General features: G+C 40.6%; 1 protein-coding gene across 4 annotated transcripts in view; it reads right to left on the bottom strand.

The window, feature by feature from the left end:
• Nucleotides 1–25,031, bottom strand: part of Oxsr1 (oxidative stress responsive kinase 1) — a 122,030-nt gene extending 96,999 nt beyond the window's left edge. For 2 of the 4 annotated variants that reach the window (XM_004835252.4, XM_021259963.2), the window contains exons 1-2: nucleotides 24,475–24,917; nucleotides 415–527 (exon numbers count right to left, since the gene is read on the bottom strand). In XM_004835252.4, the coding sequence (XP_004835309.1) occupies nucleotides 415–527; nucleotides 24,475–24,544 (183 nt within the window). In that variant the 5' untranslated portion in view covers nucleotides 24,545–24,917. Of the gene's footprint in view, nucleotides 1–414; nucleotides 528–24,474 lie in introns of those variants that run through there. The other 2 variants (XM_087216642.1, XM_021259966.2) reach the window with 2 other exon arrangements.
• Nucleotides 25,032–26,924: the final 1,893 nt, after the last annotated feature.

Raw genomic sequence — 26,924 nt, 5'->3', positions numbered from 1 at the left:
TACTAATCATCCAATATGAAAAAATAAGTTAAATAAATTATGTTCTACCTATTCAATGTACTACTACACAGCCATTAAAAACAATATTAAACCCATATTTAGACCAAGGAAGAGTTATATGATAAAATGTATATTACCATGAAAATACAACAATATTTAAATGTCGATAGTCTGAAAGATCATGTAGCAAATGTTAACCTCAGAAAATGAGTAATGTATCTAATTTTTTAACCAGGATTTTATAAATTTTACAATAAACATTATTAATGAAGAAATCATAAAACTTTTTTAAAGAAAACAAATCAAAAACATCATGTTATTTCCCAGTCTAACATAAACATATAGAAGTGTACTTCTCCATTTAAGAAATATGCAATGTTAAAAAAAAAAAAAAGAAATATGCAATGTGCATACCAGGAGTTCATCCATGCTAGTCTGACACTTCTCAAGGTTTATCCGTTTGATTGCCACTTTCTCCTTTTTAGGGGCACAATAAGCTGCTTGGACCACAGCAGTTGCTCCACTCCCTAAAAATAAATACATAAATGAGTAAACAAAGACACATTAAAACATGACATTTCTAATTTCCATACAATTTAAACAAGAGAAGAAGAATCCTTATACTATTCCTAAAGTGAATAATAGCTGTGGAGAAACATCCTAAAGAGTCAAGTGTATAAAAGTAAAAGCCTAAATCATTTCAAATGTTTTGCCGATAAATACCAATGCAAAAAAAAAATCAAGGTTGCTAGGGTCCAAATTCTAGAATATGATGGCACAAGCTCACATATTCCTGCTCCTCTTCTTCAAATACAGCTAAATACCCTAAAAATAATTCAAAACAAAACCATAAAAGGACTCTGGAAGACAGAAAGAAGGAGGTAGTCTACTCAGTGATCTCAAGACTTTAGGAAAACACCATGGTGAATTCACTGGGCTTCCCATTTCTTCCAGACTGGACACCAGACAGGCCTGCAACCCAGGAAAAAATCATTTCACAATTAAATTATGATTAGGCCTAGCTTTCTTGCCTACAGGCCAGCTGTGGCATGTCGAGGCATACCTCCATTTTTGCCTCCCTAAAACCTCAATGGTCTTGTGATGCCATGACACTCCAGGGCAGGATTATATCAGCTGAAGACATCTTGGTTCCTTGAGAACCAAGTAGTAGTAAGAGAAAGGTTTCACCTGGGGAGGGACAAATTCCTAATCAATATAAGTTCCTCCTCGACCTGAGGATCTTCATCAGCATAAATTCCTCATTGTCCTAGGATCAGGGACACCCGCTGAGTCATCTCTTATTCCCAATGTATTGAATAAATGTGTGGCAAGCTGGGGGTCCTTCGTCTTTGCTGTCCAGAGCAGCATTGATCAGGTCCAAAGCTCAGCTTCTTCTCTAAGTCTCATTTTCTATCATTAATTCACTTTGTGCTGTTGTGGGTCACAAGAGACCAGGACCCACTGCACAGGTTCTGGTAAGGCCCCCTTTCCCTGTTCCCTACACCCAGGACCACCAACAGGGAGGGAGTAAGTACGGGCCAAGGTAGACAGGAGCATGAATGGATAGATGCACAGGCAGACAGACAGGCAAACAAATGAGAAAATCCTCCTCTCTGGATGAAGGGGTATGAAGGGTCTGCTTAGCAGAGATCCAGTGGGGAGAAACCTTTCGCGGTCCTCATCCAAGAGAGTAATGGGCTCAATCCACCACAGGACTGGCAAGGTCCTCACCCCACATCCAATGCAGTAGCAGGCAATATTCACCACAGCAAGGTCCCTATCCTACAGCTGTGCCAGTGCCAAGCCCCCACTCCCACCAGTCAACCAGAGTAGTGCCTGCAGAGATAGAACAGTAAGTAGTCCCAAAGGTGTCAAAAAATAAAAAATAAAGCAAAAGACAATAGCGCTTGCAAGACCTAGGAAACTAAATTACCATAGGAACTACAGCTCACAAAAGTAGGACAGGAGTAATATATTAAACCTGAACTACCTTCTAAAATAGAAGATTTAAATAGAATTGAGAGTCTCTCTGACATAATAACCTAAATGTCCAGAATACAATTAAAACATAACATGTCTACCAAAAATCAGGAAAAACACATCTGAACAAGACAAAACAAGCCCAGTGTGGTGACACATACCTATAATCCCAGCATTTTGGGCAACTGGAATAGCAGGACTGTGAGTTCAAGACCAGCCTAGGCAACTTGGTGATTTAGTGAGACTATGTCTCAAAACAGAAAATAAGAAAAAGGTCTGGATGGGTAGCTCAGTGCAAAGGCCCTGGGTTCAATCCCCAATACTGCCCAAAAAGGGGAGGGGGCAATCATACTGACCCAAACACATAGATCAACCAGATGTTAGAATTATCTGACAAGAATTTTAAAGCCGCTAACATAAAAATGCTTCAACAAATAATTATGGATACTGCCAAAACAAAAAATTTTAAAATCTTAGCAATGGTGCGTTGGAAAGAGGTCTAGGAATTGAACCCAGGGCCTTGCCATATAATAAGCATGTGCTCTATCACTGAGCTACACCCTCAATTCCAGAAATTATTTTTTAAAATACCAAGTGGAAATTAAACAACTAAAAAACAAAATTACTGAGATAAAACACTTGCTGGAGAGGCTCAAAAGAAATAAATATTGAGGGCCAGGGATTTAGCTCAGTGGTGCCGCTGCCTGCCTCGCAAGCACAAGGTCCTGAGTTCGATGCCCGGTACAAAAAAAAAAGAAAGAAAAAATATTGATACATGCCAGAACATGGATAAACCCTGAAAACATTATAAAAGAAACCAAGAACCATTTCTATGAAATGTTCAGAACAAGCAAATATGCAGAGATAAATTGATTAGTGACTGTTAGGGGATAGGGAAAGAGAAGAATGGAAATGGCTGATCAATAGGTACAGGCTTTTTCTTTCTGGAGTGATAAATATGCTCTGGAATGTTGGTGATGTTTATAAAACATTGTGAATTTACCAAAAAACTAATGGAAGTGTACTTTTTTTTTTTTTTAATTTTTTATTTTTGTACCGGGGATCTAACTCTGGACCCTGTGCTTGCGAGGCGGGCGGCAGAACCACTTAGCTAAATCCCCTGCCTGAAGTGTACACTTTAAAATGATAAATTTTAGCCAGGCATGATGGCAATGCCTGTAATCCCAGCACTCAAGAGGATGAGGCAAGAGGATCACCATGCGTTCAAGGCCAGCCTGGACTACATAGTTCAAGGTCAGCTTGAATTACATAGCCAGACCCTGTCTCAAAAAACAATCAAAAAAATGGTAAGTTTTATCTCAATACTTTTTAAAAGAGTAAGAGAATATGATACACAACTTTAGCTCATGATTCAACAGACCACTTCAAAAACAACTAAAACTCTGTCAAGATGAAGTAGATTACCTAAATAATACTACTGCTATTTTAAAAATTGAAACCATACTTTTAAAGTTTCTGAAAAAAATCTTCAGGTCCAGACAATTTCACTGAAGAATTTTACCAAACACTGAGAAAAGAAATAACAACTATTTTATACAATTCCAGAAAATGAGGAAGCAGAAACAGTTCCCAATTCATTTTGAGGCCATTTTACTGCACAACCACCAAAACCATACAATGACATAAAAAAACTAAACACAACACCAATAGCTGTCACGAAAATGCAAAATCCTTAACAAAATATTTGTAAGTTGGATCCAGCGAGAGAATATGCCAAAAGCCTACAAAATGTTTTCCAGTTATGTAAGGCTAAGAAAATAAACAAAAGAAAATCTATGTAATATACCACAGCAACGGGTTATAGAAGAAAAGTCACATGATCATATCAACTATTACGGAAAAAGCATTTGAAAAAAACCCGACACCAATGATAATGTTTTCAACAAACTAGGAAGAAGGCGATTCTGTCCAATTTCATAAAGAATATCTATCAGAAAATGTAACAACTTTCATCATATTTAATGGTGAATGACTGTTTTCCCTCTAAGATGGGGTACAAAGCAGGATGTCCATTCTCACCATTCTTACTCAATACAGCACTGGACATCCTACCCACTAATAAAGCAAAAGAAAAAACTGAAAGGCAGACATACTGGAAAGAAAGAAATAAAGCAGTTCCTATTTGTAGATGATAGACCTACAAGAACAGCTCATATAAGTAATAAGCAAATTTAACAGGGTTGCAACATAGAAGACCAAAGTACAAAAATCAATTCTGCAGGGCTGGGGATTTTAGCTCAGTGGTTCCAGCGCCTGCCTTGCAAGCGCAAGGTCCCAAGTTCGATCCCCGGTACCAAAAAAAAAAAAAAAAAAGAATTGACAAAAATCAATTCTGCATTACTGTATATTAACCACAAATGAGTAGAAGCAAATTTAAAAATATAATAGTATTCATAATTGCTCTCCTCAAAATTAAATACTTATGTGTAAATCTAATAAAACATGTACAGGAGCTATATACTGAAAGTTACAAAATACTGATGAAAGACTTTACTCTTGAAAATCTTTTAAGATGGAAAACTGAAGGCATTTCGGGGGGGCGGGGGGGATCAAACTCGGGACCCTGCGCTTGCAAGGCAGGTAGGTGATGGCACCACTGAGCTAAATCCCCAGCCCAAGGCATTTTTAACTATGCTCGTGGATTAGAAAACAATACAGTAGGGCCAGGGATTTAGCTCAGCGGCGCTGCACCTGCCTTGCCAGCGCAAGATCCTGAGGTCAATCCCCAGTAGAAAAAGAAAGAAAGAAAAAGGGGGGGGGGGGGGAGAGGGGGCAGGGGAGGAAGGCAGGCAAGCAAGCAAGCTAGTTAAGATATCAATACTTTCCAAATTGAGATATAGGTTTAATGCAACTTCTATCATAATCCAGCAAAGTATTTTATAGATATTGACTTTATTCTAAAGTTCATATGAAAAAGGGACCAGGCGTGGCACCTATAATCTCAGCACTCAGGAGATTAAGGCAGAATAATCTTGAGTTCCAAGCTAGCCTGAGCTACACAGTGAGAACTTGTCTTTAAAACTTTTTTTTAAAGCTTTTTAAAAGCTTATATAGGCCAGCGCAGCTTCCGCCTGGCGGCCGGGTGGACGCTGCGGGCGCGGGAATCGCCGACTTCTGGTCATGGCCCGGCGAAGGGGAAGATTCTTTTTTTTTATCTAGCCCTTTAAGCTCCTAGGAATTTTAGATGTTGAAAACATTCCCTGTGCGCGGGATTCGGTATTGTATGGTTCATTAGGATCTGTTGTGGCCGGACTTGGACACTTTTTGTTAACCAGCAGAATTAGACGATCATGTGATGTTGGTATAGGAGGATTTATCGTGGTGACTTTAGGATGTTGGTTCCATTGCAGGAATAATTATGCAAAGGAAAGAATCCAGCAAAGAATTGCCAGAGAGGGAATAAAAATAAGATTTTATATGAAAGCACCCACCTTGATCCTGAAAGAAAACAAACCAACAGCAGCAACTGAGCAACTTGAACATGGAAAACGGAACTCTTGAAGTCAGTGTGAACAATGCTGGGGTCAACTACACAGAGCATTTTATACATACAAATAAAGTATGTTTAAACCATTAAAAAAAAAAAGCTTATATGGAAAAGGCAGACCTTAAAATAGCCAAATCACTAATGAAGAACAACAAAGTTGAAAAACTCATTACCCAGTTTCAAGACTTACAGAATTATAGTAATCAGGACAGTGTGGTATTGGTAGAGTGATAAACACAAATACACACACACACACACACACACACACACACTACAGAATACAGATACAGATTCACATAAACATGCCCCACTAATTTTTGGCAAAGGGGCAAAAGCAATTCAATGCAAGTGGGGTAATCCTGTCAATAAATGACACCACAAGGGCCAGGGATTTAGCTCAGTGGTGCCGCCACCTGCCGTGCAAGCTCAAGGTCCAGAGTTCAATCCCTGTACCAAAATAAATAAATAAGGCACCAGAGCAGACAGACATCCAATGCAAAAAAAAAAAATGAACCTCAACCTAAGCCTTATACAAAATTTAACTCATAATAGAACACAAACAAATATAAAAAAGAAAGTTTTCAGGACCTAGAGCTAGGCAAAGATGCTAAAAGCAGGCATGATGCTAAAAGCACAAACTATAACAAGAAAACAGGATAGACATAACCACCAAATTTTAAAACTCTTGTTCTGCAAACCCCTGTGAAAAGGATGAATGTATCTGATAAAAAGACTTGTACCTAGAATGTATAAAGAACTCTGAAAACTCATCATTTTAAAAAAATTCTATTAAAAAATGGGCTGAAAAACTATGATATTTAAGAAGGCATCATATTGAAGGGAATACGGGAGCAGAGGGTGTGAGGGAGGATAAAAGAGGAATAGATATGACCAAAATATGCTAAATACAAAAAAAGACATTTAGCCAAAGGACTTCAAATGGCAAAAAAAAAATAAAAAGATGTTCAGCACTTTTAGCCATTCAAACTAAAACTACAAATAGATACCACACACTATTAACGTGGCTTTACAAAGCAGTTGCCAGCACTACACACTCATGAGGATGTGGTAAAACTAGGTCACCTCTCACACACTGATGGTGGGAATGTAAAAAATGGTACAGCCACTTTGGAAAAGTTTGACTATTTCATTGAAAATTGGACTTCTTTTAAAATGAACTTGTCATGTGACTCAGCACTTGTACTCAAGGAAATAAAAGCTTACATTCACCAAGATAATTGTACACGAGTGTTCATAGCAGCTTTAATCAGAATAGCCAAAAGCCAAAAATGACCCAAACAGCCTTCGATAGGGAATGGCTAAACAAACTGGTATACCTATGCCATGGAGTATTACTTAGCAATAGAAAGGAATAAGCTGTTGATATATAAAGTAACTTGGAGGCCCGGGATTTAGCTCAGTGGTTTCACCGACTGATGCGCAAGCCCAAGGACCCAAGTTCGATCCCCAGTACAAAAAAAAAAAAAAAAAAAGATGTGGAAGATTTAGTTTGGGCCGGGGATTTAGCTCAGTGGTTTTGCCACCTGCCTTGCAAGCACAAGGGCCCAAGTTCGATCCCCAGTACCAAAAACTAAAATAAAATAAAATAAAAAAATAAAGTAACTTGGATGAATCTTAACTGCATTTTGAGTGAAAATAGCAATCTCGGCTGCAGACAGGCAGGTCTGCCCATGCCCTACCGAGGTCCTGAGTCGCACAGAACACGCCAAATCAACCCGCGCAGACAGGCAGCCACCTGATTCCACACTACAAAGACACAGAGAACACCAGACCACCAGATCAAGGTACTGAGTCCCACTGTTCCCGGCCCAGAGGTAGGGGTTTCTGAGCCGTCATCTCACTGCTCCTGATCCAGAGGAAGGGGCTTCCTGGTCACCATCCCTCCTGCTGCTCCCAGCTCAGAGGAAAGGGCTTTTGGGCCACCTTCTGTCCCGCTGCTCCTGCCCCAGAGGAAGGGGCTTCCAGGCCACTATCTCTCCCACCGCTCCCGGCCCAGAGGGAGGGGCTTCTGAGCCGTCATCTCACTGCTCCTGATCCAGAGGAAGGGGCTTCCTGGTCACCATCCCTCCTGCTGCTCCCAGCTCAGAGGAAAGGGCTTTTGGGCCACCTTCTGTCCCGCTGCTCCTGCCCCAGAGGAAGGGGCTTCCAGGCCACTATCTCTCCCACCGCTCCCGGCCCAGAGGGAGGGGCTTCTGAGCCACCATCCCACTGCTCCTGGTCCAGAGAAAGGGGTTTCCCAGCCAATATCCCTCTGGCTGCTCCCAGCCCACAGGAAAGGACTTTTGGGTCACCATCCCTACCCCTGCTCCCGGCCCCTGTCCCACCTCACCCAGCTCAGAGGAGGTAATCTGTGCAGGCGCTAACAGCCCCACGCCCCAGTCAAAATGAGAAAACATGTAAATAAGTCTCAAAACCAGACTTCCAGATCACCTACAGCAACCCCAAAGGGAATTGAGATGGAACACTCTGATACTCAACCACCTGGACCCACTGAACTGGCAACAAAAGGGGATCTGAAAAAATGAAATCAGAAATAATTTCTCAGATAACAGGAGAAATTGTGCCCCTAGTGCAAGACATGACTAATAAATCTAGAGAGGAGCTCAGGAACATGATGGAATCCCAACATAACAAACAAATGGAATCCACAAAACAGATGTAAATAGATTTTCAGGACATGAAAACCTCCACTGAAAGTCTACACAGCAGAATGACCCAATATGAGGACCGAATTTCAGATATAGAAGATAAGATTGCAATTAGTGACCAGGAAAAGAAAAACTGCTTCAAAATTATAAGGGACCATGAGAAATCAATCCAGCAGCTGCTAGATGATGCAAAAAAGAATAACATAAGACTGATTGGGCTCAATGAAGAAACAGGAGAGAGTGCAGATGACATAAAAAAAATCTCTCCAGAGAAATAATGGCAGAAAACTTCCCAAGCAGGGGAAAAGAGCTTGACATACAGATAAGTGAGGCATATAGGACTCCAAATAGCCTTGATCAAAAACAATCTACACATAGGCATATAATTGTTAAGATTCCAGAAACACAACAGAAGAACAAAGTTCTCCAAGCAGTCAGAGGAAAGAAACAAATCACATACAAAGGAAAGCCCATCAGAATCACAGCAGACTTCTCAACACAAACCATCAAGGCAAGAAGAGCTTGGAGTGACATATTCCAAGCCCTAAAAGAAAATAGCCTCCAACCCAGATTGATCTACCCTGCAAAACTATCTTTCAAAATGGATGGAGAAAGAAGATACTTTCATGACAAAGAGCACATTAGGAACTTCGTGAATACCAAATCAGCACTCCAAAGAATTTTACACAATATCCTAGGAACAGACCTTGAGGATCACAACCCCAGGAAGCAAAGCACAATGAACCCATCTGGCATGACAAGGAATTAAATGTAAAGGGGGAGAACCCAACAAAAAGAAAATCATGGAAATGACAAGTCAATACGTTTCAGTTATAACCATCAACGTTTAATGGTCTCAATTCACCAATCAAAAGAAATAGACTGGCAGAATGAGTCAAGAAACAAAATCCAACAATATGCTGCATACAAGAAACACACTTCATTCAAAAGGAAACTCATAGACTGAAAGTTAAAGGGTGGAAAACAATACTGCATGCGACAGGAACCCAAATAAAAGCAGGAGTAGCTATCCTCTTGACAGATCAAGTAGATTTCAAACCAACACTGATTAAGAGAGACGAAGAAGGACACTACAACCTTGTAAAGGGAAGAATCCAAGAGGAAGAGATGACAATCATAAATATCTATGCACCAAACACTAGTGCACCCAACTATATAAAGCAAATACTAACAGACATGAAAAGTCATATATGCACTAACACAATTGTAGTGGGGGACCTCAACACCCCACTGTCACAAATAATAGATCAACTAGACTAAAAATAAGTAATGAAATACTAGAGCTCAATCAAACTCTTGAACAAATGAACTTAACAGATGTTTACAGAGTCTTCCACCCCACAAAATCAGAATACACATTCTTCTCAGCTGCACATGGGTCATTCTGCAAAATAGACCACATACTCACACACAGAACATGTTTAAGTAAGTGCAAAGGAATTGAAGTTATCCCCTGTATATTATCAGACCATAGAGCGATGAAATTGGAGATCCATAGCAAAAGAAACTCAAAAAATTTCATAAACATGTGGAAATTGAATAACACACTTCTGAATAACCATCGGGTCACAGAGGAAACTAAAGAAGAAATCAGACAGTTCCTTCAATTAAATGACAATGACAATACAACATATCGGAATCTATGGGACACAATGAAAGCAGTCTTATGAGGGAAATTCATAGCAGTGAATACGCATATTAGGAAAACAGAACAAGCCCAATTAAACAACCTGAGGCTGAACTTCAAGCTTCTAGAAGAAGAAGAACAGGACAACCCCAAAGCTCATACAAGGGAGGAAATTATAAAGATCAGAAGAGAAATCAATGCATGGAGACTAAGAGAACGATACAAAAAAATCAATGAAGGCAAGAGTTGGTTCTTCGAAAAAATCAACAAAATTGACAAACCTTTAGCCAACCTTGTCAGAAAAAGGAAAGAAAAGGCCCAAATCCATGCAATTAGGAATGAAAAGGGTGAAATTACAACAGACCCAGCAGAAATCCAGAGGATCATCAATACCTACTTCCAGAACCTATATGCCAATAAGATGGACAACACAGAAGAAATGGACAGATTCCTAGATACATATGAATTATCAAAGTTGAACAAAGAAGACCTAAAAATTCTGAACAACCCAATATCAACCAATGAAATTGAAACTGTAATTAAAAACTTATCAACCAAGAAAAGCCCGGGCCCTGATGGCTTCACTGCTGAATTCTACAAGACATTTAGAGAGGAACTGCTGCCACTACTGTTTAAACTCTTCAATGAAATTGAAAGGGAAGCAATACTCCCAAATTCATTCCTGGAAGCAAGCATCACCTTGATCCCCAAAGCAGAGAAAGACCCAACTGAAAAAGAGAACTATAGGCCAATCTCACTAATGAACATAGATGCAAAAATCCTTAATAAGATAATGGCAAACAGAATGCAGAAGATCATCAAGAAGATCATACACCCTGATCAAATGGGATTCATCCCAGGGATGGAGGGATGGTTTAATATATGAAAATCAATTAATGTAATACACTATATCAATAGAGCCAAGGACAAAAACCATATGATTATCTCCATAGACGCAGAAAAAGCATTTGACAAACTCCAACATGCATTTATGATAAAAACTCTACAAAAAATTGGAACAGATGGTCTCTACCTCAAACTGATAGAAGCCATCTATGAAAAACCAACAGCCAATATCATACTAAATGGTCAAAAACTGAAATTCTTCACACTAAAATCAGGAACAAGAAAAGGATGTCCACTATCACCACTCTTTTTCAATATAGTTCTGGAAACATTAGCCATGGCAATTAGACAAGAGAAAGAAATAAAAGACATAGGTAATGAAGAAGTCAAATTGTTATTATTTGCAGATGACATGATACTCTATACAGAAGACCCCAAGAACTCCACCAAAAGTCTTCTAGACTTAATAACCAAATTCAGTCAAGGAGTTGGTTACAAGGTCAATACACAAAAATCAATAGCTTTCCTCTACACCAATGACAGACTCACTGAGAGAGAAATAGGACAAATAATTTTTTTCACAATAGCATCCAAAAGACTGAAATACCTAGGAATCATCCTAACGAAAGAAATCAAAGACCTCTTCTCTGAAAACTATGGCACTCTGAAAAGAGAGATTGAAGATGATATCAGAAAATGGACAGACATCCCCTGCTCCTGGGTAGGAAGGATTAATAGAGTGAAAATGGCCATACTTCCAAAACTGCTATATAGATGTCATGCAATTCCAATTGAGATCCCAGCAGCATACTTCATGGACCTTGAGAAAACAATCCAAAAATTCATTTGGAACAAGAAGAGACCCAGAATAGCAAAAGCAATTCTAGGTAACAGAGACATGGCAGGGGGTATCACAATCCCCAACCTGCAACTATACTACAAAGCTACTGTGATCAAAACAGCATGGTACTGGCAAAGAAACAGACTTGAGGACCAGTGGAACAGATCAGAAGATGCAGAAACAACGCCAGACTCACTCAGCCATCTCATCTTCGACAAAGGAGCCAAACACCCTCACTGGAGGAAAGATAGCCTCTTTAATAAATGGTGCTGGAAAAATGGGGCTTCAACTTGCCAAAGATTAAAACTAGACCTATATCTCTCACCATGCACTAAACTAAAATCAAAATGGATTAAAGATCTAAATATTCAAATAGAAACTCTGAACCAGTTGGAACAGAGGTTAGGTAGAACCCTTGAAGACATAGGTGTAGGAAAAGATTTTATGAACAAAACCTCAGTTGCCTGTGAACTAGCACAAACAAGCAACAAATGGGATCTCTTCTTATTATAAAGCTTCTCCACAGCAAGAGAAACCACCAGCAATGTGAAGAGACAACCCACAATGTGGGAAAAAATCTTCACCTGCTCTTCCTCAGACAAAGGTCTACTATCTCGAATCTATAAAGAACTTAAAAAGATCAGACCTCCCAAATTTAAAGACCCAATCCGAAAATGGGCATCTGAAATGAACAGACATTTCTCACACAAAGAAGTAGAAATAGCAAATAAATACATGAAAAAATGTTCAACATCACTGGTCATTTGAGAGATGCAAATGAATACAAAGCTGAGATTCCACCTCACTCCAGAAAGAATGGCTGCTATCATGAAATCAACCAATAACCAATGCTGGTGGGGCTGTGGGGAAAGAGGAACCCTGCTCCACTGCTGGTGGGAGTGTAGACTGGTGCAACCACTGTGGAAATCAGTATGGAGATACCTCAAAGAACTAGGACTGGAAGTTCCATTTGACCCAGCTATTCCACTACTGGGGATCTTCCCCAAAGAATTAAAAGAATCATGCCACAGTGATATATGTGCATCCATGTTCATAGCAGCACAGTTTGTAATAGCTAAAACTTGGAAACAGCCCAAATGCCCATCAACTGGAGACTGGATCAAGAAAATGTGGTTTTTTAATAAAATGGAGTACTACTCAGCCATAAAAAATGAGAAATTAGAGACATTTATAGCTAAGTGGATGCACATTGAGGCAATACTCTTAAGTGAAATAAATAGGACACACGTGTAAATACCGAATAGTTTCTCTGGTGTGAGAAACTGAAAGTGTAAATAAGGACTGAAATGTATAATAGGTCATGTGAAATAGGAAAAAGAAGGGCAAAGGGGAAGGAAGTGGGAGGGATAGGGGAAAGGATAGAAGGGAATGGGATTAATATGAGAAAATGGAAAAATAGGACCAAAATCTTTGTAAATAGTGAGGACTGGAGGGGTTGAAGGGAGGGCTGGGCAAGGGTGAAAAATAAGAACCAAGAGAGACTATGTAAAGGTGCAAATTTCCAATGATGAATGTCATTATATTGTATACCTAAAATGTACCAATGATTAGAATGAATAATTGATAATGCAAAATAGGAAGAAAGGGTCCAAAGGGGTAGGGGTAGTGGGAGGGGCAGGGGAAAGGAAAGAAGGGAAAGGGAAAATGATGAGAAATGGAAAAAAATGGAAATAAAGTCTTTGTAAATAGGGAAGGGTGGAGAGTGTGAAGGGAGGGCTAGGAATGGGGAAAAAATAAGAACCAAGATGCATTACATAAAGGTACAATTCCCAATGCGAAATGTAATTGTGTTGTATACCTACAATGTACCAATAAAAGAACTGAATACAAAAAAAAAGAAAATAGCAATCTCAAAGCTACATATTTTATAACTCTATTTACATAACACTCACCATAAAATAAAATTACAGAGAGAACAGATTAGAGTATAGGGAAAGGCAGCAGAAATTAAGAATACAGGGGAGGAGAGGGAGAGATAAAGGGGTAGCCTCAGGGGTCCCTCTGGTGTGATATAATTGTATATCTTGAGTTTAATGGTAGTTACATAAAGCTATACATGCAATAAAATTGCACAGACCCACAGGGAATGGTAGCACACACCTATAATCCTAGCACTTGGAAGGCTGAGGCAGGAGGACTGCTGAAAGTTAGAGGACGGCCTGGGCTACACAGTGACTTCAAGGCCAATCTGAACTACATAGTGAGACTCTGTCTCAAATCAAAAATAAATTTCTTACACATACCTACCTATGAGAAAGTTTAATTTATAAATTATGCACAGTAGTAGATGAACAATAAAAGAATGATTGTAACAGTATACTTTTTCCTTCTTTACAATTTCACAGATAGAAGACTCCTTCTTACCATATATCTATCTTAGCAACCTCATCTCATGATGTTTTTTCTTTTGTTATTAAGAGCCTGGGCCTGGGATTTATTTCAGTGGTGCCATTGCCTGCCTCACAAGTGCAAGGTCCTGAGTTCAATCCCCAGTACAAAAAAAAAAGAAAGAGCCTTACTTTCTGCATAAAGGAAGCCTTGTATGGCTCATCTTTGGCATATCCAAATTGCCAACTACACTACTCTCCTTCGCACTTGGGGGCCATTACTATGTAAACCAAGGGTTACTGCAACACCAAGTCATTCAATTTGATAACCTCTGATAACTGAGTGACTAAGACACTAATGCACAAACAGGCAGGCAGCAAATACAGCATGAATACACTGGTCAAAGAAATGATTCGTGTTGGGGAGGCCAGTGGCAGATTTCACCACTCTATTCAGAATAGGGCACAATTTAAAACAAGAATTATTTATTTCTGAATTATTTTTACCTAAAATCCAGACCTCAGTTGACTATGGGTACTAAACCCACAGAAAGCAGGACCACAGGTAAGGGGAAACTACTATATAAAGGAATACTTTAAGTCTAGTTGTTGCTATTTCTAGTCATTATTACAACAGAATTGGTTTTACCAATAATGAAATACCACACCTAAGTATTATCAGTCATAACTACCTATTGAACTGTATTTCTTTCACTCAAAGATCTGCTCATTTAATGAATCTTCCTATAAGCAAAATATTAAGTTCTAGTGTGATTTAACAAATGAACCCAAAAGACAAATTGCTAAGGTTCCACCATATTCAGTGATAAAAAGAGACTTGTAGGCTCCAGTTCTTCTACCCTAATAATCACTTTTATCCATTTGCTTATGATTTTCCCAAATGAGCCGAAACATTGTAAAATCCTAACATAAAGGACTATGATAATGTAGTAAAAACGTAACACTCAATACCACTAATTCAGAATAGGTAACGTTGCTTTTGTACTAGAAAAAAAATCTACTTCATCAAAAAATAACAATAATGTAAATAGAAGAACAGGGAAGAATATCTAAAAAACTTATTCATAGTTACTTTAACATCCTCCAATGTTTTCCAAGAATGTAATAACACAGGATTTTAAAAAATAATTCATCTCTCCTATAAAGCAAGTCCTATACAGCAATTTTTTACACTACAAATCCATCGAGTTTATCATTTTTTTTAGCATCAACAGAACCAGTATGCAAAGCACACAGTACAAATGTTATTTTGTAAAACTGTTACTTGAATATAAATACACGTGTATATGGGTAAAAACCATCCTTAGAAATAGTTTTCAAGTGTAAAAGCAACTTCTCTAATATGCCTTTGACTAAACATTGGCCTAATATGATTGAAAATTTAAACCATTTCCAGTAGAACACCCTAATCAGAGTTTCATCATTTTACAGCGGTACACATTCTCGATGCCCCATTCCTATATCCTCACTTCTTTCATTCTTCTGTCTTCTAGTTAACTCAATGTCAGTGTACTTCACATACTAGAGTGGATTAATGTGCAAAACAAGGGTGAGCCTGGACCTAAAATCCTTTAAAGTGGATACTGAGCATGAGTGGGGAACTGGAAAAAACGTCTCTCTCTACTTTACCAGACCTACAAATTTGAAAACATAAAAATGAATATTATTCCTACTTATGAGGAAAAAAAAATGAAATGAATCAAATTAGTTGAAGATATATCCCCAAAGTTTTGGCCAGCCATCACTGTAACCAGTACATATTCTAAAGATTTTTTTAAAGTATTTCTTAGTAAGGTTTTCCATTTACTAAAGAATGAGCTAGCACAGACACTATTCATTTGTAAAAGATGACTAAGTCATTGTGAAAACATAAGAATTTATAATTTTATTAGCGCTTTTCTAAATAAGGCCTCTTATCAGAGTCATGCTGAAAATTAAGGCTCCTAGAACAGGCAAAACAGCTGTAAGAATAGTCATCATCATAAAAATCATACTATTTATTCTTTCCATACAAAGACGAAAATAAAGACACAATGCCATATGTGCTGAGTAATTATTCACAGTCTGAAGGTTCTGCAATGAATCAGCAGTTGCTCTCCTCCTCACTCTAGTGACCTCTCATCTCAGTGATGCTGTCTGGTTATTTTTCTCATTGCTGAGACAAAATACCTGAGTTAAAGGAGAAAAGGTTTATTTGGTTCACAGTTTGTAGAGGTCCAGTTCATAGTTGGCTGGCTACAAGGCAGGGTGGCATGGCAAGAGGGGCATCACAGAAGAGAAAAAGCTCATGGCAGGCAGAAGGCAGCAAGCAGCAAGCAACAAGCAGTGACCCTCTTTCTGGCCCTTATATCTTTTTTTTTTTTTTGGTACCAGGGATTGAACTCCGGACCTTGCACTTGCAAAGCAGGTAGTGGAACCACTGAGCTAAATTCCCTGCCCCTGTCCCTTATATCTTAACCAGGCTACCCACCCTTAGGGCAGACAGCACTCACAGCCAGGGCAGTGCAGCCTTAATCCTGCCCAAAACTAAGCCAAAGCAATCAGTGGACTGATTTAGTAACCACACACCCTTAATCCCAGCATCACATACTCCAGATACAGTCACCTCTGAAAAGCCTCACCTACTACCACATGAGGCTCTGGGGGGACATCTAGACACAAGCCATAACAGATGCCAACTCCATCTTTCCTGATATTCCTTGAAAACCTTTAAGTCATTTTATCTCATCTTTCTCTCACTCGGCAGCAAAGTCTCTAACCTTAAAATACATTACACCTAGAATCTCACCACTTCTCAGTGATGTAGCTCAGTGGCACCGTGCCTGGCAAGCACAAGGTCCTGAGTTCAATTCACAGTACCAAAAAAAAGCAGAACTGCATGTTTCAATACTATGCTCTTAAGTGGTAGGCAATTATCTCTTCAGATTAAAACTGACATTTATGAACTGATTATGATGTGTTAGGTTAAATTATTTACAGTAATTGTGATATCTCACTGAACTATAAATTTTTTTAAAACCCAAAGTTAACATTTTTAGTTTTTTATCTAAAAAATTCCCCTTCTTTAGTTTTTTGTTTGTTGTTTTTTTTTTTGGTACTGGGGATCGAACTCGGGTCCTTGTGCTTGGGAGGCAGGTGTGGCACCACTGAGCTAAATCCCCAGCCCTCCCCTTCTTTAAAAAGAGAACCCTGACCTATTTTGTTTAAAGAAATAATGTGCTGCCTAGCTAAAAAGCTTTATTTCCCATCCTCCCCTGTAAATGACCAAATTACACAGTTCAGGCCAATAAAATAGAAGTGGAAGTCAAGGGTAAGGCATAAAAGGCCCTTTGAAGGGAGCCAACTTAGCTGACATGTGTCTTTGTCCTATGCCACATTCCTCAGACCTACATACAAACATGAAGCTAGAAGTGAAACAAATATCTTTCCACCATGAGGATGAAAGAAAGTCACATGCTAAGCACAATGGAATGAAAAACCAGGAGCCTGGGTACCTAAGAGTCTGGAATGGCTGCCACTTGGGAAATGGGGAAACGAAGTATTTACTAAGCCATGTCACTTCTGTTTTCCATTACATGCAGACAAATGCAACCCCTATTTCATATAACCCTATGAGGTTGTTGGCCCAATGCCAGGCTCATGCAGACGGTATCTTGGCTGAGTCTCCATCAGAGAAAAACACACTATTAAACCTCACTCTATTGGTAGAATATGAAGTCCTTCACAGTATGAAGGGGCCAGAGGTAAGGATCTGGAATTTGTATTTGGAAACCAATACTTTTTAAACATCAAAATGTATAGCTAGTGAAAATTAATAAAAACAAAAAAGGAGATGGGAAAGGACCGAATTTATACTAGCAGGTTGCCTTTGCCAAAGCTAAGTGAATCATACCCACATTTTTAGTTTTAAACAATTTTAAAATTAGTCTGAAGTTTTCAACTTTCTAAACCTAGTCTGAGGAAAATAGTAAATATATCTTGAGACTTCTCAAAGCATGACAATAAAAGCCACATGGTACAGCCCTTTCACTTGCTCATTTTCTTCTCTGCCATCATATTGTACTGTAGCAATATCTTGGTGAGAGGGCCTTATAGCACCATGCCACCATGACTAATATATATTCCTAAATCCATCTAAGCTTGAATGAGATCTTTTTTTTTAAGGAAAAAAAATGATATACTTGAGGGTCCACTAAGCACTAAAAACAGATGTGACAAGATTTCAAATCACATAGTAATTCACATTTCATAGCAATACCAAAATCTGTGAAATGTAAAAACAAAAGGAATTTTTTTTAAGTAGAGATAATAACAACTTACCATTTTATGGAGTATTTAATGAGTTAACACATTCCCACCAGCTTGACACTGGTGGTACATGCATGACTATCCCACTGGACAGTTTGTACCACCAGAAGTTCAAGCTGCTCAGCAGTGAGACATGCATATTAGGCCCCTCATGAACATTTTAAACCCTTTCTACAAACAACAGCATTCAATCCACCCAACAGTACCACAGACAGAGATACTATTATCTACATTTTAGACAAAAAGTCAACACTAAAAGAAGTTTTATAATTTGCCCAAGATCATAAAGCTAGTAAGAGATCAGGTCTAACCCCAAAGCTTATACTTTTACAATGGTATTAACACATGTCAAATAGAATCTAACACAGGCTTAATACAAGACTACAGGTTAGGAAAGAACTCAAAAAATCCTTACAAGATAAATGACTGTGGGAAGAACACTAACATCTTTTACTAATAATCATACATAGAAAACCTCAACTTTTGTAATCCTAGCACTTGGGAGGCAGAGGCAGGAGGATTGCCTCGAGTTTGAGGCCAGCCTGGGCTACATAGTGAGTTCAGGGCCAGCCTGAACTAAAAAGAGAGACCCTGTTTCAAAAAAACAAAAATAGGACCAGGGTATTAGCTCAGTGGTTCTGCCACCTGCCTTGCAGGCGCAAAGTCCCCAGTTTGATGGGTACCAAAAAAACCCAAAAAACAAAAAAACTTCAACTTTTCCCAAAACATTCTTAAGATGATACAGTTCTTTTAAAGGAAATTCTTTGAATATCCAGTCTGTATGCTTGGAACAAGTTCCCAGGGAAAGTCCTCCACCCCACCCCGACCCCATAGGACTTTACCATAAGAAAGAGAACAAGCTAGATGTGGCAGTGTACATCTGTAATCCCAGCATTCAGGAGGCTGAAGCAGGATGGTGAGTTTGAGGCCACCCTGGGCTATACAGGAAGAAGGAAGGAGAGGGGAGGGGAGGGGGGTATAAATATAGTAATCAGTAGTCCATGGGAAAAAAATTACAGGTCAAATAAACTATACATCTGCTTTAATGGGGAAAGAGACACCATTATGTTGCCCTAGAACATAACCCTCTGAAAATAAAAATCTAAAATGATCTCCCAAATCCTTTTTTCTAAATCCCAATCATTTGTCTCCTGAAAAAGTTGAGTAAAACCTGAAGAGATCAGAAAGATTTATCTTGAAGAGTACAGCTTATCACAAAATATTGTGTTTCTGGGGTAGGGGTATAGTTCAGTGAGTGGTAAAATTTATCTAGGATGCTTAAGGCTCCAGGGCTGATCTCCAATATCACCAATAATAAGAACAATAATACTTGTTTTAGTGACCCTTACTAGTTATACAAGGCTATATAGTTCACAAAACTTTTCTTTTCCTCCCTCTTGGGAGGATGGGATAAGAGAAAAGTGTGAGGGATAAAGTGGAAGGATACAAAGAACACATCAGATTTTTTTTCACTGTAGGGATATTCCCTTAATCTGTGGGGATATTCCCTTAATCTGTGGGTCTATGACTCCTAACTCCAATTTATATAAAAACCAATCCTTAGGGCCAGGGATTTAGCTCAGTGGTTGCACTGCCCGGCTCGCAAGCACAAGGTCTCAAATTCAATCCCCAGTACCAAAATAAAAAAATAATTTTTTTTTTAAAAAACCAATCCTTGCAAAGGTCAGAACAAAAATCCTGAATTAGGCAACTAGATGCCAATAATGACTCCACCCCTAGCTATATAACTTTGGGGCATCATTTTACCTTTCTATGTCTCAGTGTCCAATTATAATAAAGCGGTTCAGGCCGAGGATTTAGCTCAGTGGTTCCGCCGCCTGGCGCAAAGTCCCAAGTTTGATCCCCAGTACCAAAAAAAATAAGTGCTCCCTATAATAAACCAGTTCATCTTATCTACAGAATACATAAAAATTAATTCAAAATATATCAGACACTTAAATGCAACAACTAAAACTATAAGACTTAGAAGACACAGTAAAAATTTTTCATGTTGGGTTAGTAAAGATTTCTCAGACACAACACCAAAGCAAAAATGAATAAAAGCCAGAAGTGATATATTAAATTTCATCCAAATGTAAAATGTCTGTGCTTTAAAAGATAGCATTAAGAGACAGGCGTGATGGTGCACACCTGTAATCCCAGCACTATGGGAGGCTGAGGTAAGAGTATCACAAGTTGGAGCTCATCCTGGCTAACATATTGAGAGGCTGTTTTGAAATTTTTTAAAAATATTAAAAAGGGCTGAGGACGTAGCTCAATGCTAAGGCCCTAGGTTCAATCCCTAACACCCTATAAAAAAATTGAAAAAGGACATTGTCTTAGTTACTTTTTGCACTGCAGAGACAAAATTCTTAACACCCAAAGTAAATGAGGGAAAGGTTTATTTAGCTCAGTTTATAGAGGTTTCAAGTCCATAATCAGCTAGCTCCAAGGCAGGGTGTCATGGCAGACAGGCAGAATGTAGCAAAATAACAAGGAACCTTAGCAACATCTTTCTGCCCCTTTTATCTTACATAGGCTATTTAGGGTGGGCAGCACTCACACCCTTAATCCTAGTGCCCTTGAGCCTAGCATGGCACCATGAATCAATTCCAGCTTCACACACTCTAGATAGATCCAGCCACCTCCAAAAAAGCCCCACCTATGACCACGTGAGGCTTTAAGGAACATCGAAACACAAGCCATAACAGACACCATTAAGAAAATGGAAACCAATGGGCCAGGGATTTAGCTCAGTGGTTCCACCACCTGCCTCACAAGCCCAAGGGCCCCAGTTCGATCCCTGGCACCAAATAAAATAAAAAGAAAATGAAACCAAACTAAATTGGGGGAAAAAATCTTGTACTGAAATCCCAAATCAAACAAATAACTCATATCCAGAATAAATATATTCATATTTCCTTCCTCCCTCCTATAAATCACTAACAAAACAAACATTCTGTCAGGCAACCCAAGTAGGCAGGAATTTTAAAATGACATTTCAACAAAGAAGATATATGAAAATCTAATAAATAACCATAGGAAAAGATGATCACCATCATTAATCCTTACAGAAATACAAAGCAAAAGCCCCAATAAGACGGGCACTAGGACGGCTATAACCAAAAAGACAGTTCTGGGGATATAGCTCAGTGGTAGAGCACACACTTCACATGTGTGAGATTTGATCCTCGGACACACACACGCACACACACACAGGCAGGCAGACCAAAAACAGGCCAGGATATAGAGTGATGGGAAGTAAAACAGTACAGCTACTTTTTAAAAATGTGTTTGGCAGTGTCTTAAAAAGTTAAATTTACCAGCTAGACAGGCCTGTAATCCCACCACTCTGGAAGGCTGAGGCAAGAGAATCACAAGCTCAAGTGCAACCTGGGCGATTTAGTGACTTAGCAAAATTAGGTCTCCATTTAAAAACTATAAAAGGGGGCTGGGGATGTAGCTCAGTGCAAAGACCCTAAATTCAATTCCCAGTACTGCAAATAAATAAAAGTTAAATTTACTATATGATCCAGCAATTCCACTTCCGGGTATACACTCAAGGAACATAAAACATGTTCACATGAAGACTTAACATGAACACTGATAGCAGCCTTATTCCAAACAGCCAAAAAGCAGAAACAACCTAATGTCCATTGACTGGTGTCCAATAAAAGGAATCATGTTCTGTTAGATGCTACAACATGAAAGGACCTCAAAAACATGCAAAGGAAAAGATAACAAACACAAAAGACTATCCATTATATGATTACACTTACAGAAAATGTCCAGAAAGGACAAATCTATAGAGACACAAAATAGATTTGTGTTGTGTGGGACTAAGGGTGGAAACAGAGTTACTGCGAATGGACATGAGGCATCTTTTTGGAATGATGGAAATGTTCTAAAACTGGACTGTGGTGGTGACTGAACAACTATGTAAATTTACTAAAAAGTTACTGAATTGTACACTTTAATCAGGTAGACTGTGTGGGGTAAATTATGCCTCAATAAAATTGTTTTGAAAAAATGTTTTTAAATATGCTGAGTGAAAGAAGTATATATGGTGTCATTTATGTAAAATATCCAGAATAGAAAAAAATCTAAAGGCAGAAAACAATTTGTGGTTGCCTGAGCCAAGGATGGAAAAAGAGATTAACTCTCAACAGGTACAACGTAATCTCATTGGGATGATAGAAATATCATAAAACCAGATTATAATATCAAATTATACCTCTGTAAAATTAGTTTAAAAAATAAAGTGGTCAGATCACATTGGAATTCTGTTCATTTGTATGTTTGGTTTCTGTGGTGCTAGGGATCAAACCCAAGCCTTCATGTGTGCCTGGCAAGCACAAAATCACTGCACCACATGCCAAGCTATTTTATTTTATTTTGAGAAAGGGTCTCAGTAAGTTGTCTACATTGGCCTTGAACTTGCAATCTTCCTGCCTCAGTCTCCCAATAGCTGGGATTACAGGTACACATCACTGTGTCACGCCACAATAGAGTTAACCTTTGATGAACCAGGGATCACTCTGTGAATGTAATGAAAATTAACCCTACCAAGAAAACTGAGAGACACAACTCACAGACATCCTATGGATCTGAGAACACAAAATTAATAAATCACCAAATCTCTAAAGCCCTTTCTACTCTGAAATTTTATGCCATCTTAACAGAAAAAGCACTAAAAATGCTACAACCACCCTTTTCTCCCTAGATATATACCCTACCAGAAAAGAGTGTAAAATTCCTCTTTTGAAAGGATAATACGGACCCCTTTACTTTTCTCACATCATTGTGGAATCTCCCGTTTAATCCCCCTCCCTCAATATAAAACTCTAATTGAAGTACACAGAAGCAATCAAGTTAGACACCTAGCTGAGCTTAACCAGCACACATCAAAGACCCAACATGCCATCAAGGACACAGGCCATGAAATGGCTTAAGAAAAAAAGATGTCTTTTAGATAAAACTAGCCCAAGTTATTTTAAACAAGCAAGTAAAATGAAAAATAAATACAGAATTTGACATTTCTTTAAAACACAGACTTAGTGGGTGTAGTGACGCATACCTGTAATGCAAGCACTCAGGAGGCTGAAGCAAGAGGATCATTGCAAGTTCCAGGCCTGCCTAGGCTACGCAGTGAGCTCAAGGCCAGCCTGAACTTCAAAGTGAGACCCCGTCTCAAAAAAAAAAAAAAAACCACCACAACAAGAAAAAAAAAACACAGGCTCAGTGCAATACATACTGACACCCTCGAGGAAACTAAGAAGTCTTCGGCTGGTCACTCTTATAAAACTAATTTTAGTGCAGGATGCTAGCAAAGTAGACAATTCGTCCTCAAATACACAAGGATCTGCTCATGTGAGCTGGATTGAGCCTCTGTTTAGCTAAACCCACCTCCTCTGGATGTCTAAAGTCACTGAGTTATCGTCCAACAAATACTCCCCTCATTCTCAGTCCCTAGCCTCCCCTAGTCATGCCTCTCTGGAGAATTACAATCCATGTTTGTGCAAGTTTTGGTCAACTGGTGTTCCTGGACCACTTCAAATCCATTCACACACGGAACCCAGGTGTACGGGATCACATCACGCACCCGGTTGAAATCACTACCTCGGTCTCCAGGTTATTCTCTGAACACCTTGTTCATTTCTTTCCTACCACCTGCCAAAACCTGTTCTCTTTAAGCGGGGGGGGGGGGGGGGGGCTGTTTGTTTAATGTCTACCTTCTTCACTAGAAAGTCAGCCGCAAGGAGACAAGAGTTGGGCCCCTACCATGCCCAGCGCGGTACCTGCAACTTCCCCAGCTCTACCCCAGCGATGGCTAGCGCTGCGCGCCCACTCAAGGGGTGCCGGTATAAATTGAAGAATGAACCAAAGCGCGCAGTCCCACAATCCCAGAAATAGGGGAACCTACGCACAATTCCAATATTCCAATTTTCACACGACCTCGGAGAGGCCTGTACCACACCTGCACTTTTCTTCTCCACAAGACACATCTGTCACTCGTGCTTAAACATCTGTCTAATCCGTACACAAACACTTCCCCAGCACTAGCGCCGCACCCCATCCCGTCTCACAGGTGCACGCCTCAAAAGACCCTCCCCGCCTGCACCGCGCGCTACGAGCCCAGGACTCCAAACGTGCGCACCCACAGACCTCTGGCCTCACGGGCGCCCCTCGAAGGTCTGCGGATGCTGCAACCCTCGAGCTCCCGCGGATCCCCGCGGATCCCCGCGCTCCGGCATGTCACCCGCCGCCCTGCGGAGCGCCTCCCCCTCCGCGGCGCCAGCTCTCACCGATCACCTCCTGCAGCTCATAATCGTCCCGGTTGATGGACCAGGGCAGGGCGCTCGAGTCCTCGGACATGACGGCAGCAACGGCTCTCGGTCCTCCTCAAACTCGCTGACCTCCCGTCTCCTCGCCGCGAGTGTCCCCACCCCCAACCGCCGGGCCGCCGCTGAGCCCGCACCAACCGCCTAAAGAAGAGCCACGGGTCCGACGGCCCCGGGACGCGGGGTCACGCGCGGCGCGGCACAGCGGCAGCGGCTCACGGCTCCGGCTGACCTCGCTTCCTACGCCTCTGCGTCCAACACCCCCCCGGCCCAACCCACGTCCGGGCCTTGGCCTCCGCAGCACCCGCAACAGAAGCTTCGCCTGGGCCCAGCCCCTGTCCCACCCTCCAACCGAGCACCACCAAGGGCCAAACTTTCCCTTCTCCCTCCACCTGCCGACACGCAGCGCGCTGACGTCACCGCGCGGGTCGCGCCCCTCCTTGGAACCTCCTCCAGCCGCCATATCAAGTGTGTCTGGATAAGCACGAGCAGGCACAAAGCCCAGAAAGTGGAAGTTGACGGTGGAAGGGAAGAAATGCCTAGGTAAAGAGTTCAGAAAGGGCTATGGAAAGCCAAAGGAGAGCAGGAAGTAGCGCAAAAGGGGAAGTAGCCACACTAAACATGGCGACCAGGCGGAGGGGGCGGAGCCACTTCTAGCTGCTGGGGCACGTTGCGGTCTCCGTCCTCGCATTCATTGGTTGGTTTGAGAAGGAATGCCCGGGGCAATGGGTGTGTATGGCCGTCAGTCGTAAATTAGTCCCGCCTCCAGTCTCTCTGCGTTCTACTGGGCGATTCTAGAGCTCCAGTCTTTGCAGATCTGTGGTGCTCTGTTCGCTTAACCGCTTTCTCGGTGGCGACGTCACAGCGTAACTGTCACATCCTCGAAACGTGCAAATTGCTCCTTAGAGTGTGGAGAATCCTGAGGGAGAGGTTGGGTGGGGACAAGTGCCAACTAGGATAAAAGGTTTTGGGCATTCGGAAGGAGGAGAACCGGAAGCCTCCCGTGACCGCGTTTTTTTCAAGGTGGAAGTTTTCTGTAGCACCAGGCGCGGCGCTCGCTACAGCTCATCCTCCAGTGTTGGACGGCAAACGAGTTCTGACCAGGCTCCGCTTCAGGTCTGGAAAGCCAACGGCCGCCTGCTCTCGGAGCCTCAGGATGTCGGGGCATTTTCCCCCTGGCTCGATTTGGTCTGTTAAATAAGTGAGGCTCGTCCCACGCGTCTTCGGGTCTTTTCAAGGCCCTTGTGTTTCGTGCACCTTCAATGAACTAAAGTTTTCTCAGGTTTACTAGATGATGCCATTGAAAAACGTGCTTGGTTGGGCCGAGGATTTAGCTCAATGGCACTGCGCCTGCCTCGCAAGGGCAAGGTCTAGAGTTCGATTCCCGATACCAAAAAAGAAAAAAGAAAAAGAACATGAATAAGGATAGGTGTGAAATGAAAGTCGTCTCTGCTGAAAACACCTCTCAGTCCTATAGCACTCACTAAGGAAGGGACCTCCACCGTGGCCCTACCAAGCACTGAGCTTCCCTGTGCTCAGCTCTCTTGTAAGACAAGTTCAAAGACCATGAGAGTTAGTTTCCAAATGGTTGATAAGATTGGAGAACGTTCCGTGGAGAAAGTGGCATTCGTGCAGATCTTGCAAAGCTAATTTGATTTCATCAAGTCGAATTGAGGACGAAATATACCAGTCACAGGTGCCCGAGTTCCTGACAGTATGGCACAGGACTTGCTATGGTAATTGGTTTCAGCTGTTGCTACTACACTTTCTTCACTGCAGATGCTGCCTTCCCTTTTCTTTCTGCAGGAAAGATTGGAGTGAGCATTATGTTGGAGAAGAACTATATCTGATGCTAAGGATTGGCAATCTCAAGGTTTATTCCAATAGAAAGGTCCATAAAGCAGAGAGAGCCTGAAATTGTTGGGCTGCTGGACCATGGGCAGACTAAGGATTTTTTTTTTTTTTCACTCCTTTGAAACTGTATGTATAATGGTGTAGAATTCGGGAAGAAATGTTCTTCCTGTCTTCCCTTTCCCCCATCTAAAGAAGCTACTAATCTAATGTCATTTGGCCCACATTCTTGTTGGGCAGGGTCAGTATGCATTCATTCATATGTTCTTTTCTGTCTGCTCAACACGCATAACTTTATGTATAAGTGAAACCAGAGCTCCTCTACAGGTCTAGTCATTGCATTTCCCCTATTTCTGACTTTCCTGATGGCAGGTTACAATTCCATAATTTAAATGAGCAAGCGATTGGTAGCCGTTTTGATACCAGAAGTTCAAACCATAACACCTTTCTCAGCCTGTGGAGGGCTTTCTGAGTGAAAGTATGGTCATGTGAGAAATACAGTGGTGACCAAAGCAGCCTTGACCTCTTCATGGACCATATGATTTTAGTACAGAACAGTAAAT

This window comes from Heterocephalus glaber, unplaced genomic scaffold, assembly GCF_053883595.1.
Source record: "Heterocephalus glaber isolate CG9 unplaced genomic scaffold, H.glaber_assembly_v1.0 deba00000122, whole genome shotgun sequence".
NCBI classification, from domain to species: Eukaryota; Metazoa; Chordata; class Mammalia; order Rodentia; family Bathyergidae; genus Heterocephalus; species Heterocephalus glaber.
Note: the sequence above shows the minus strand (reverse complement) of the source record. Positions and strands in the feature narration are given on the sequence as shown.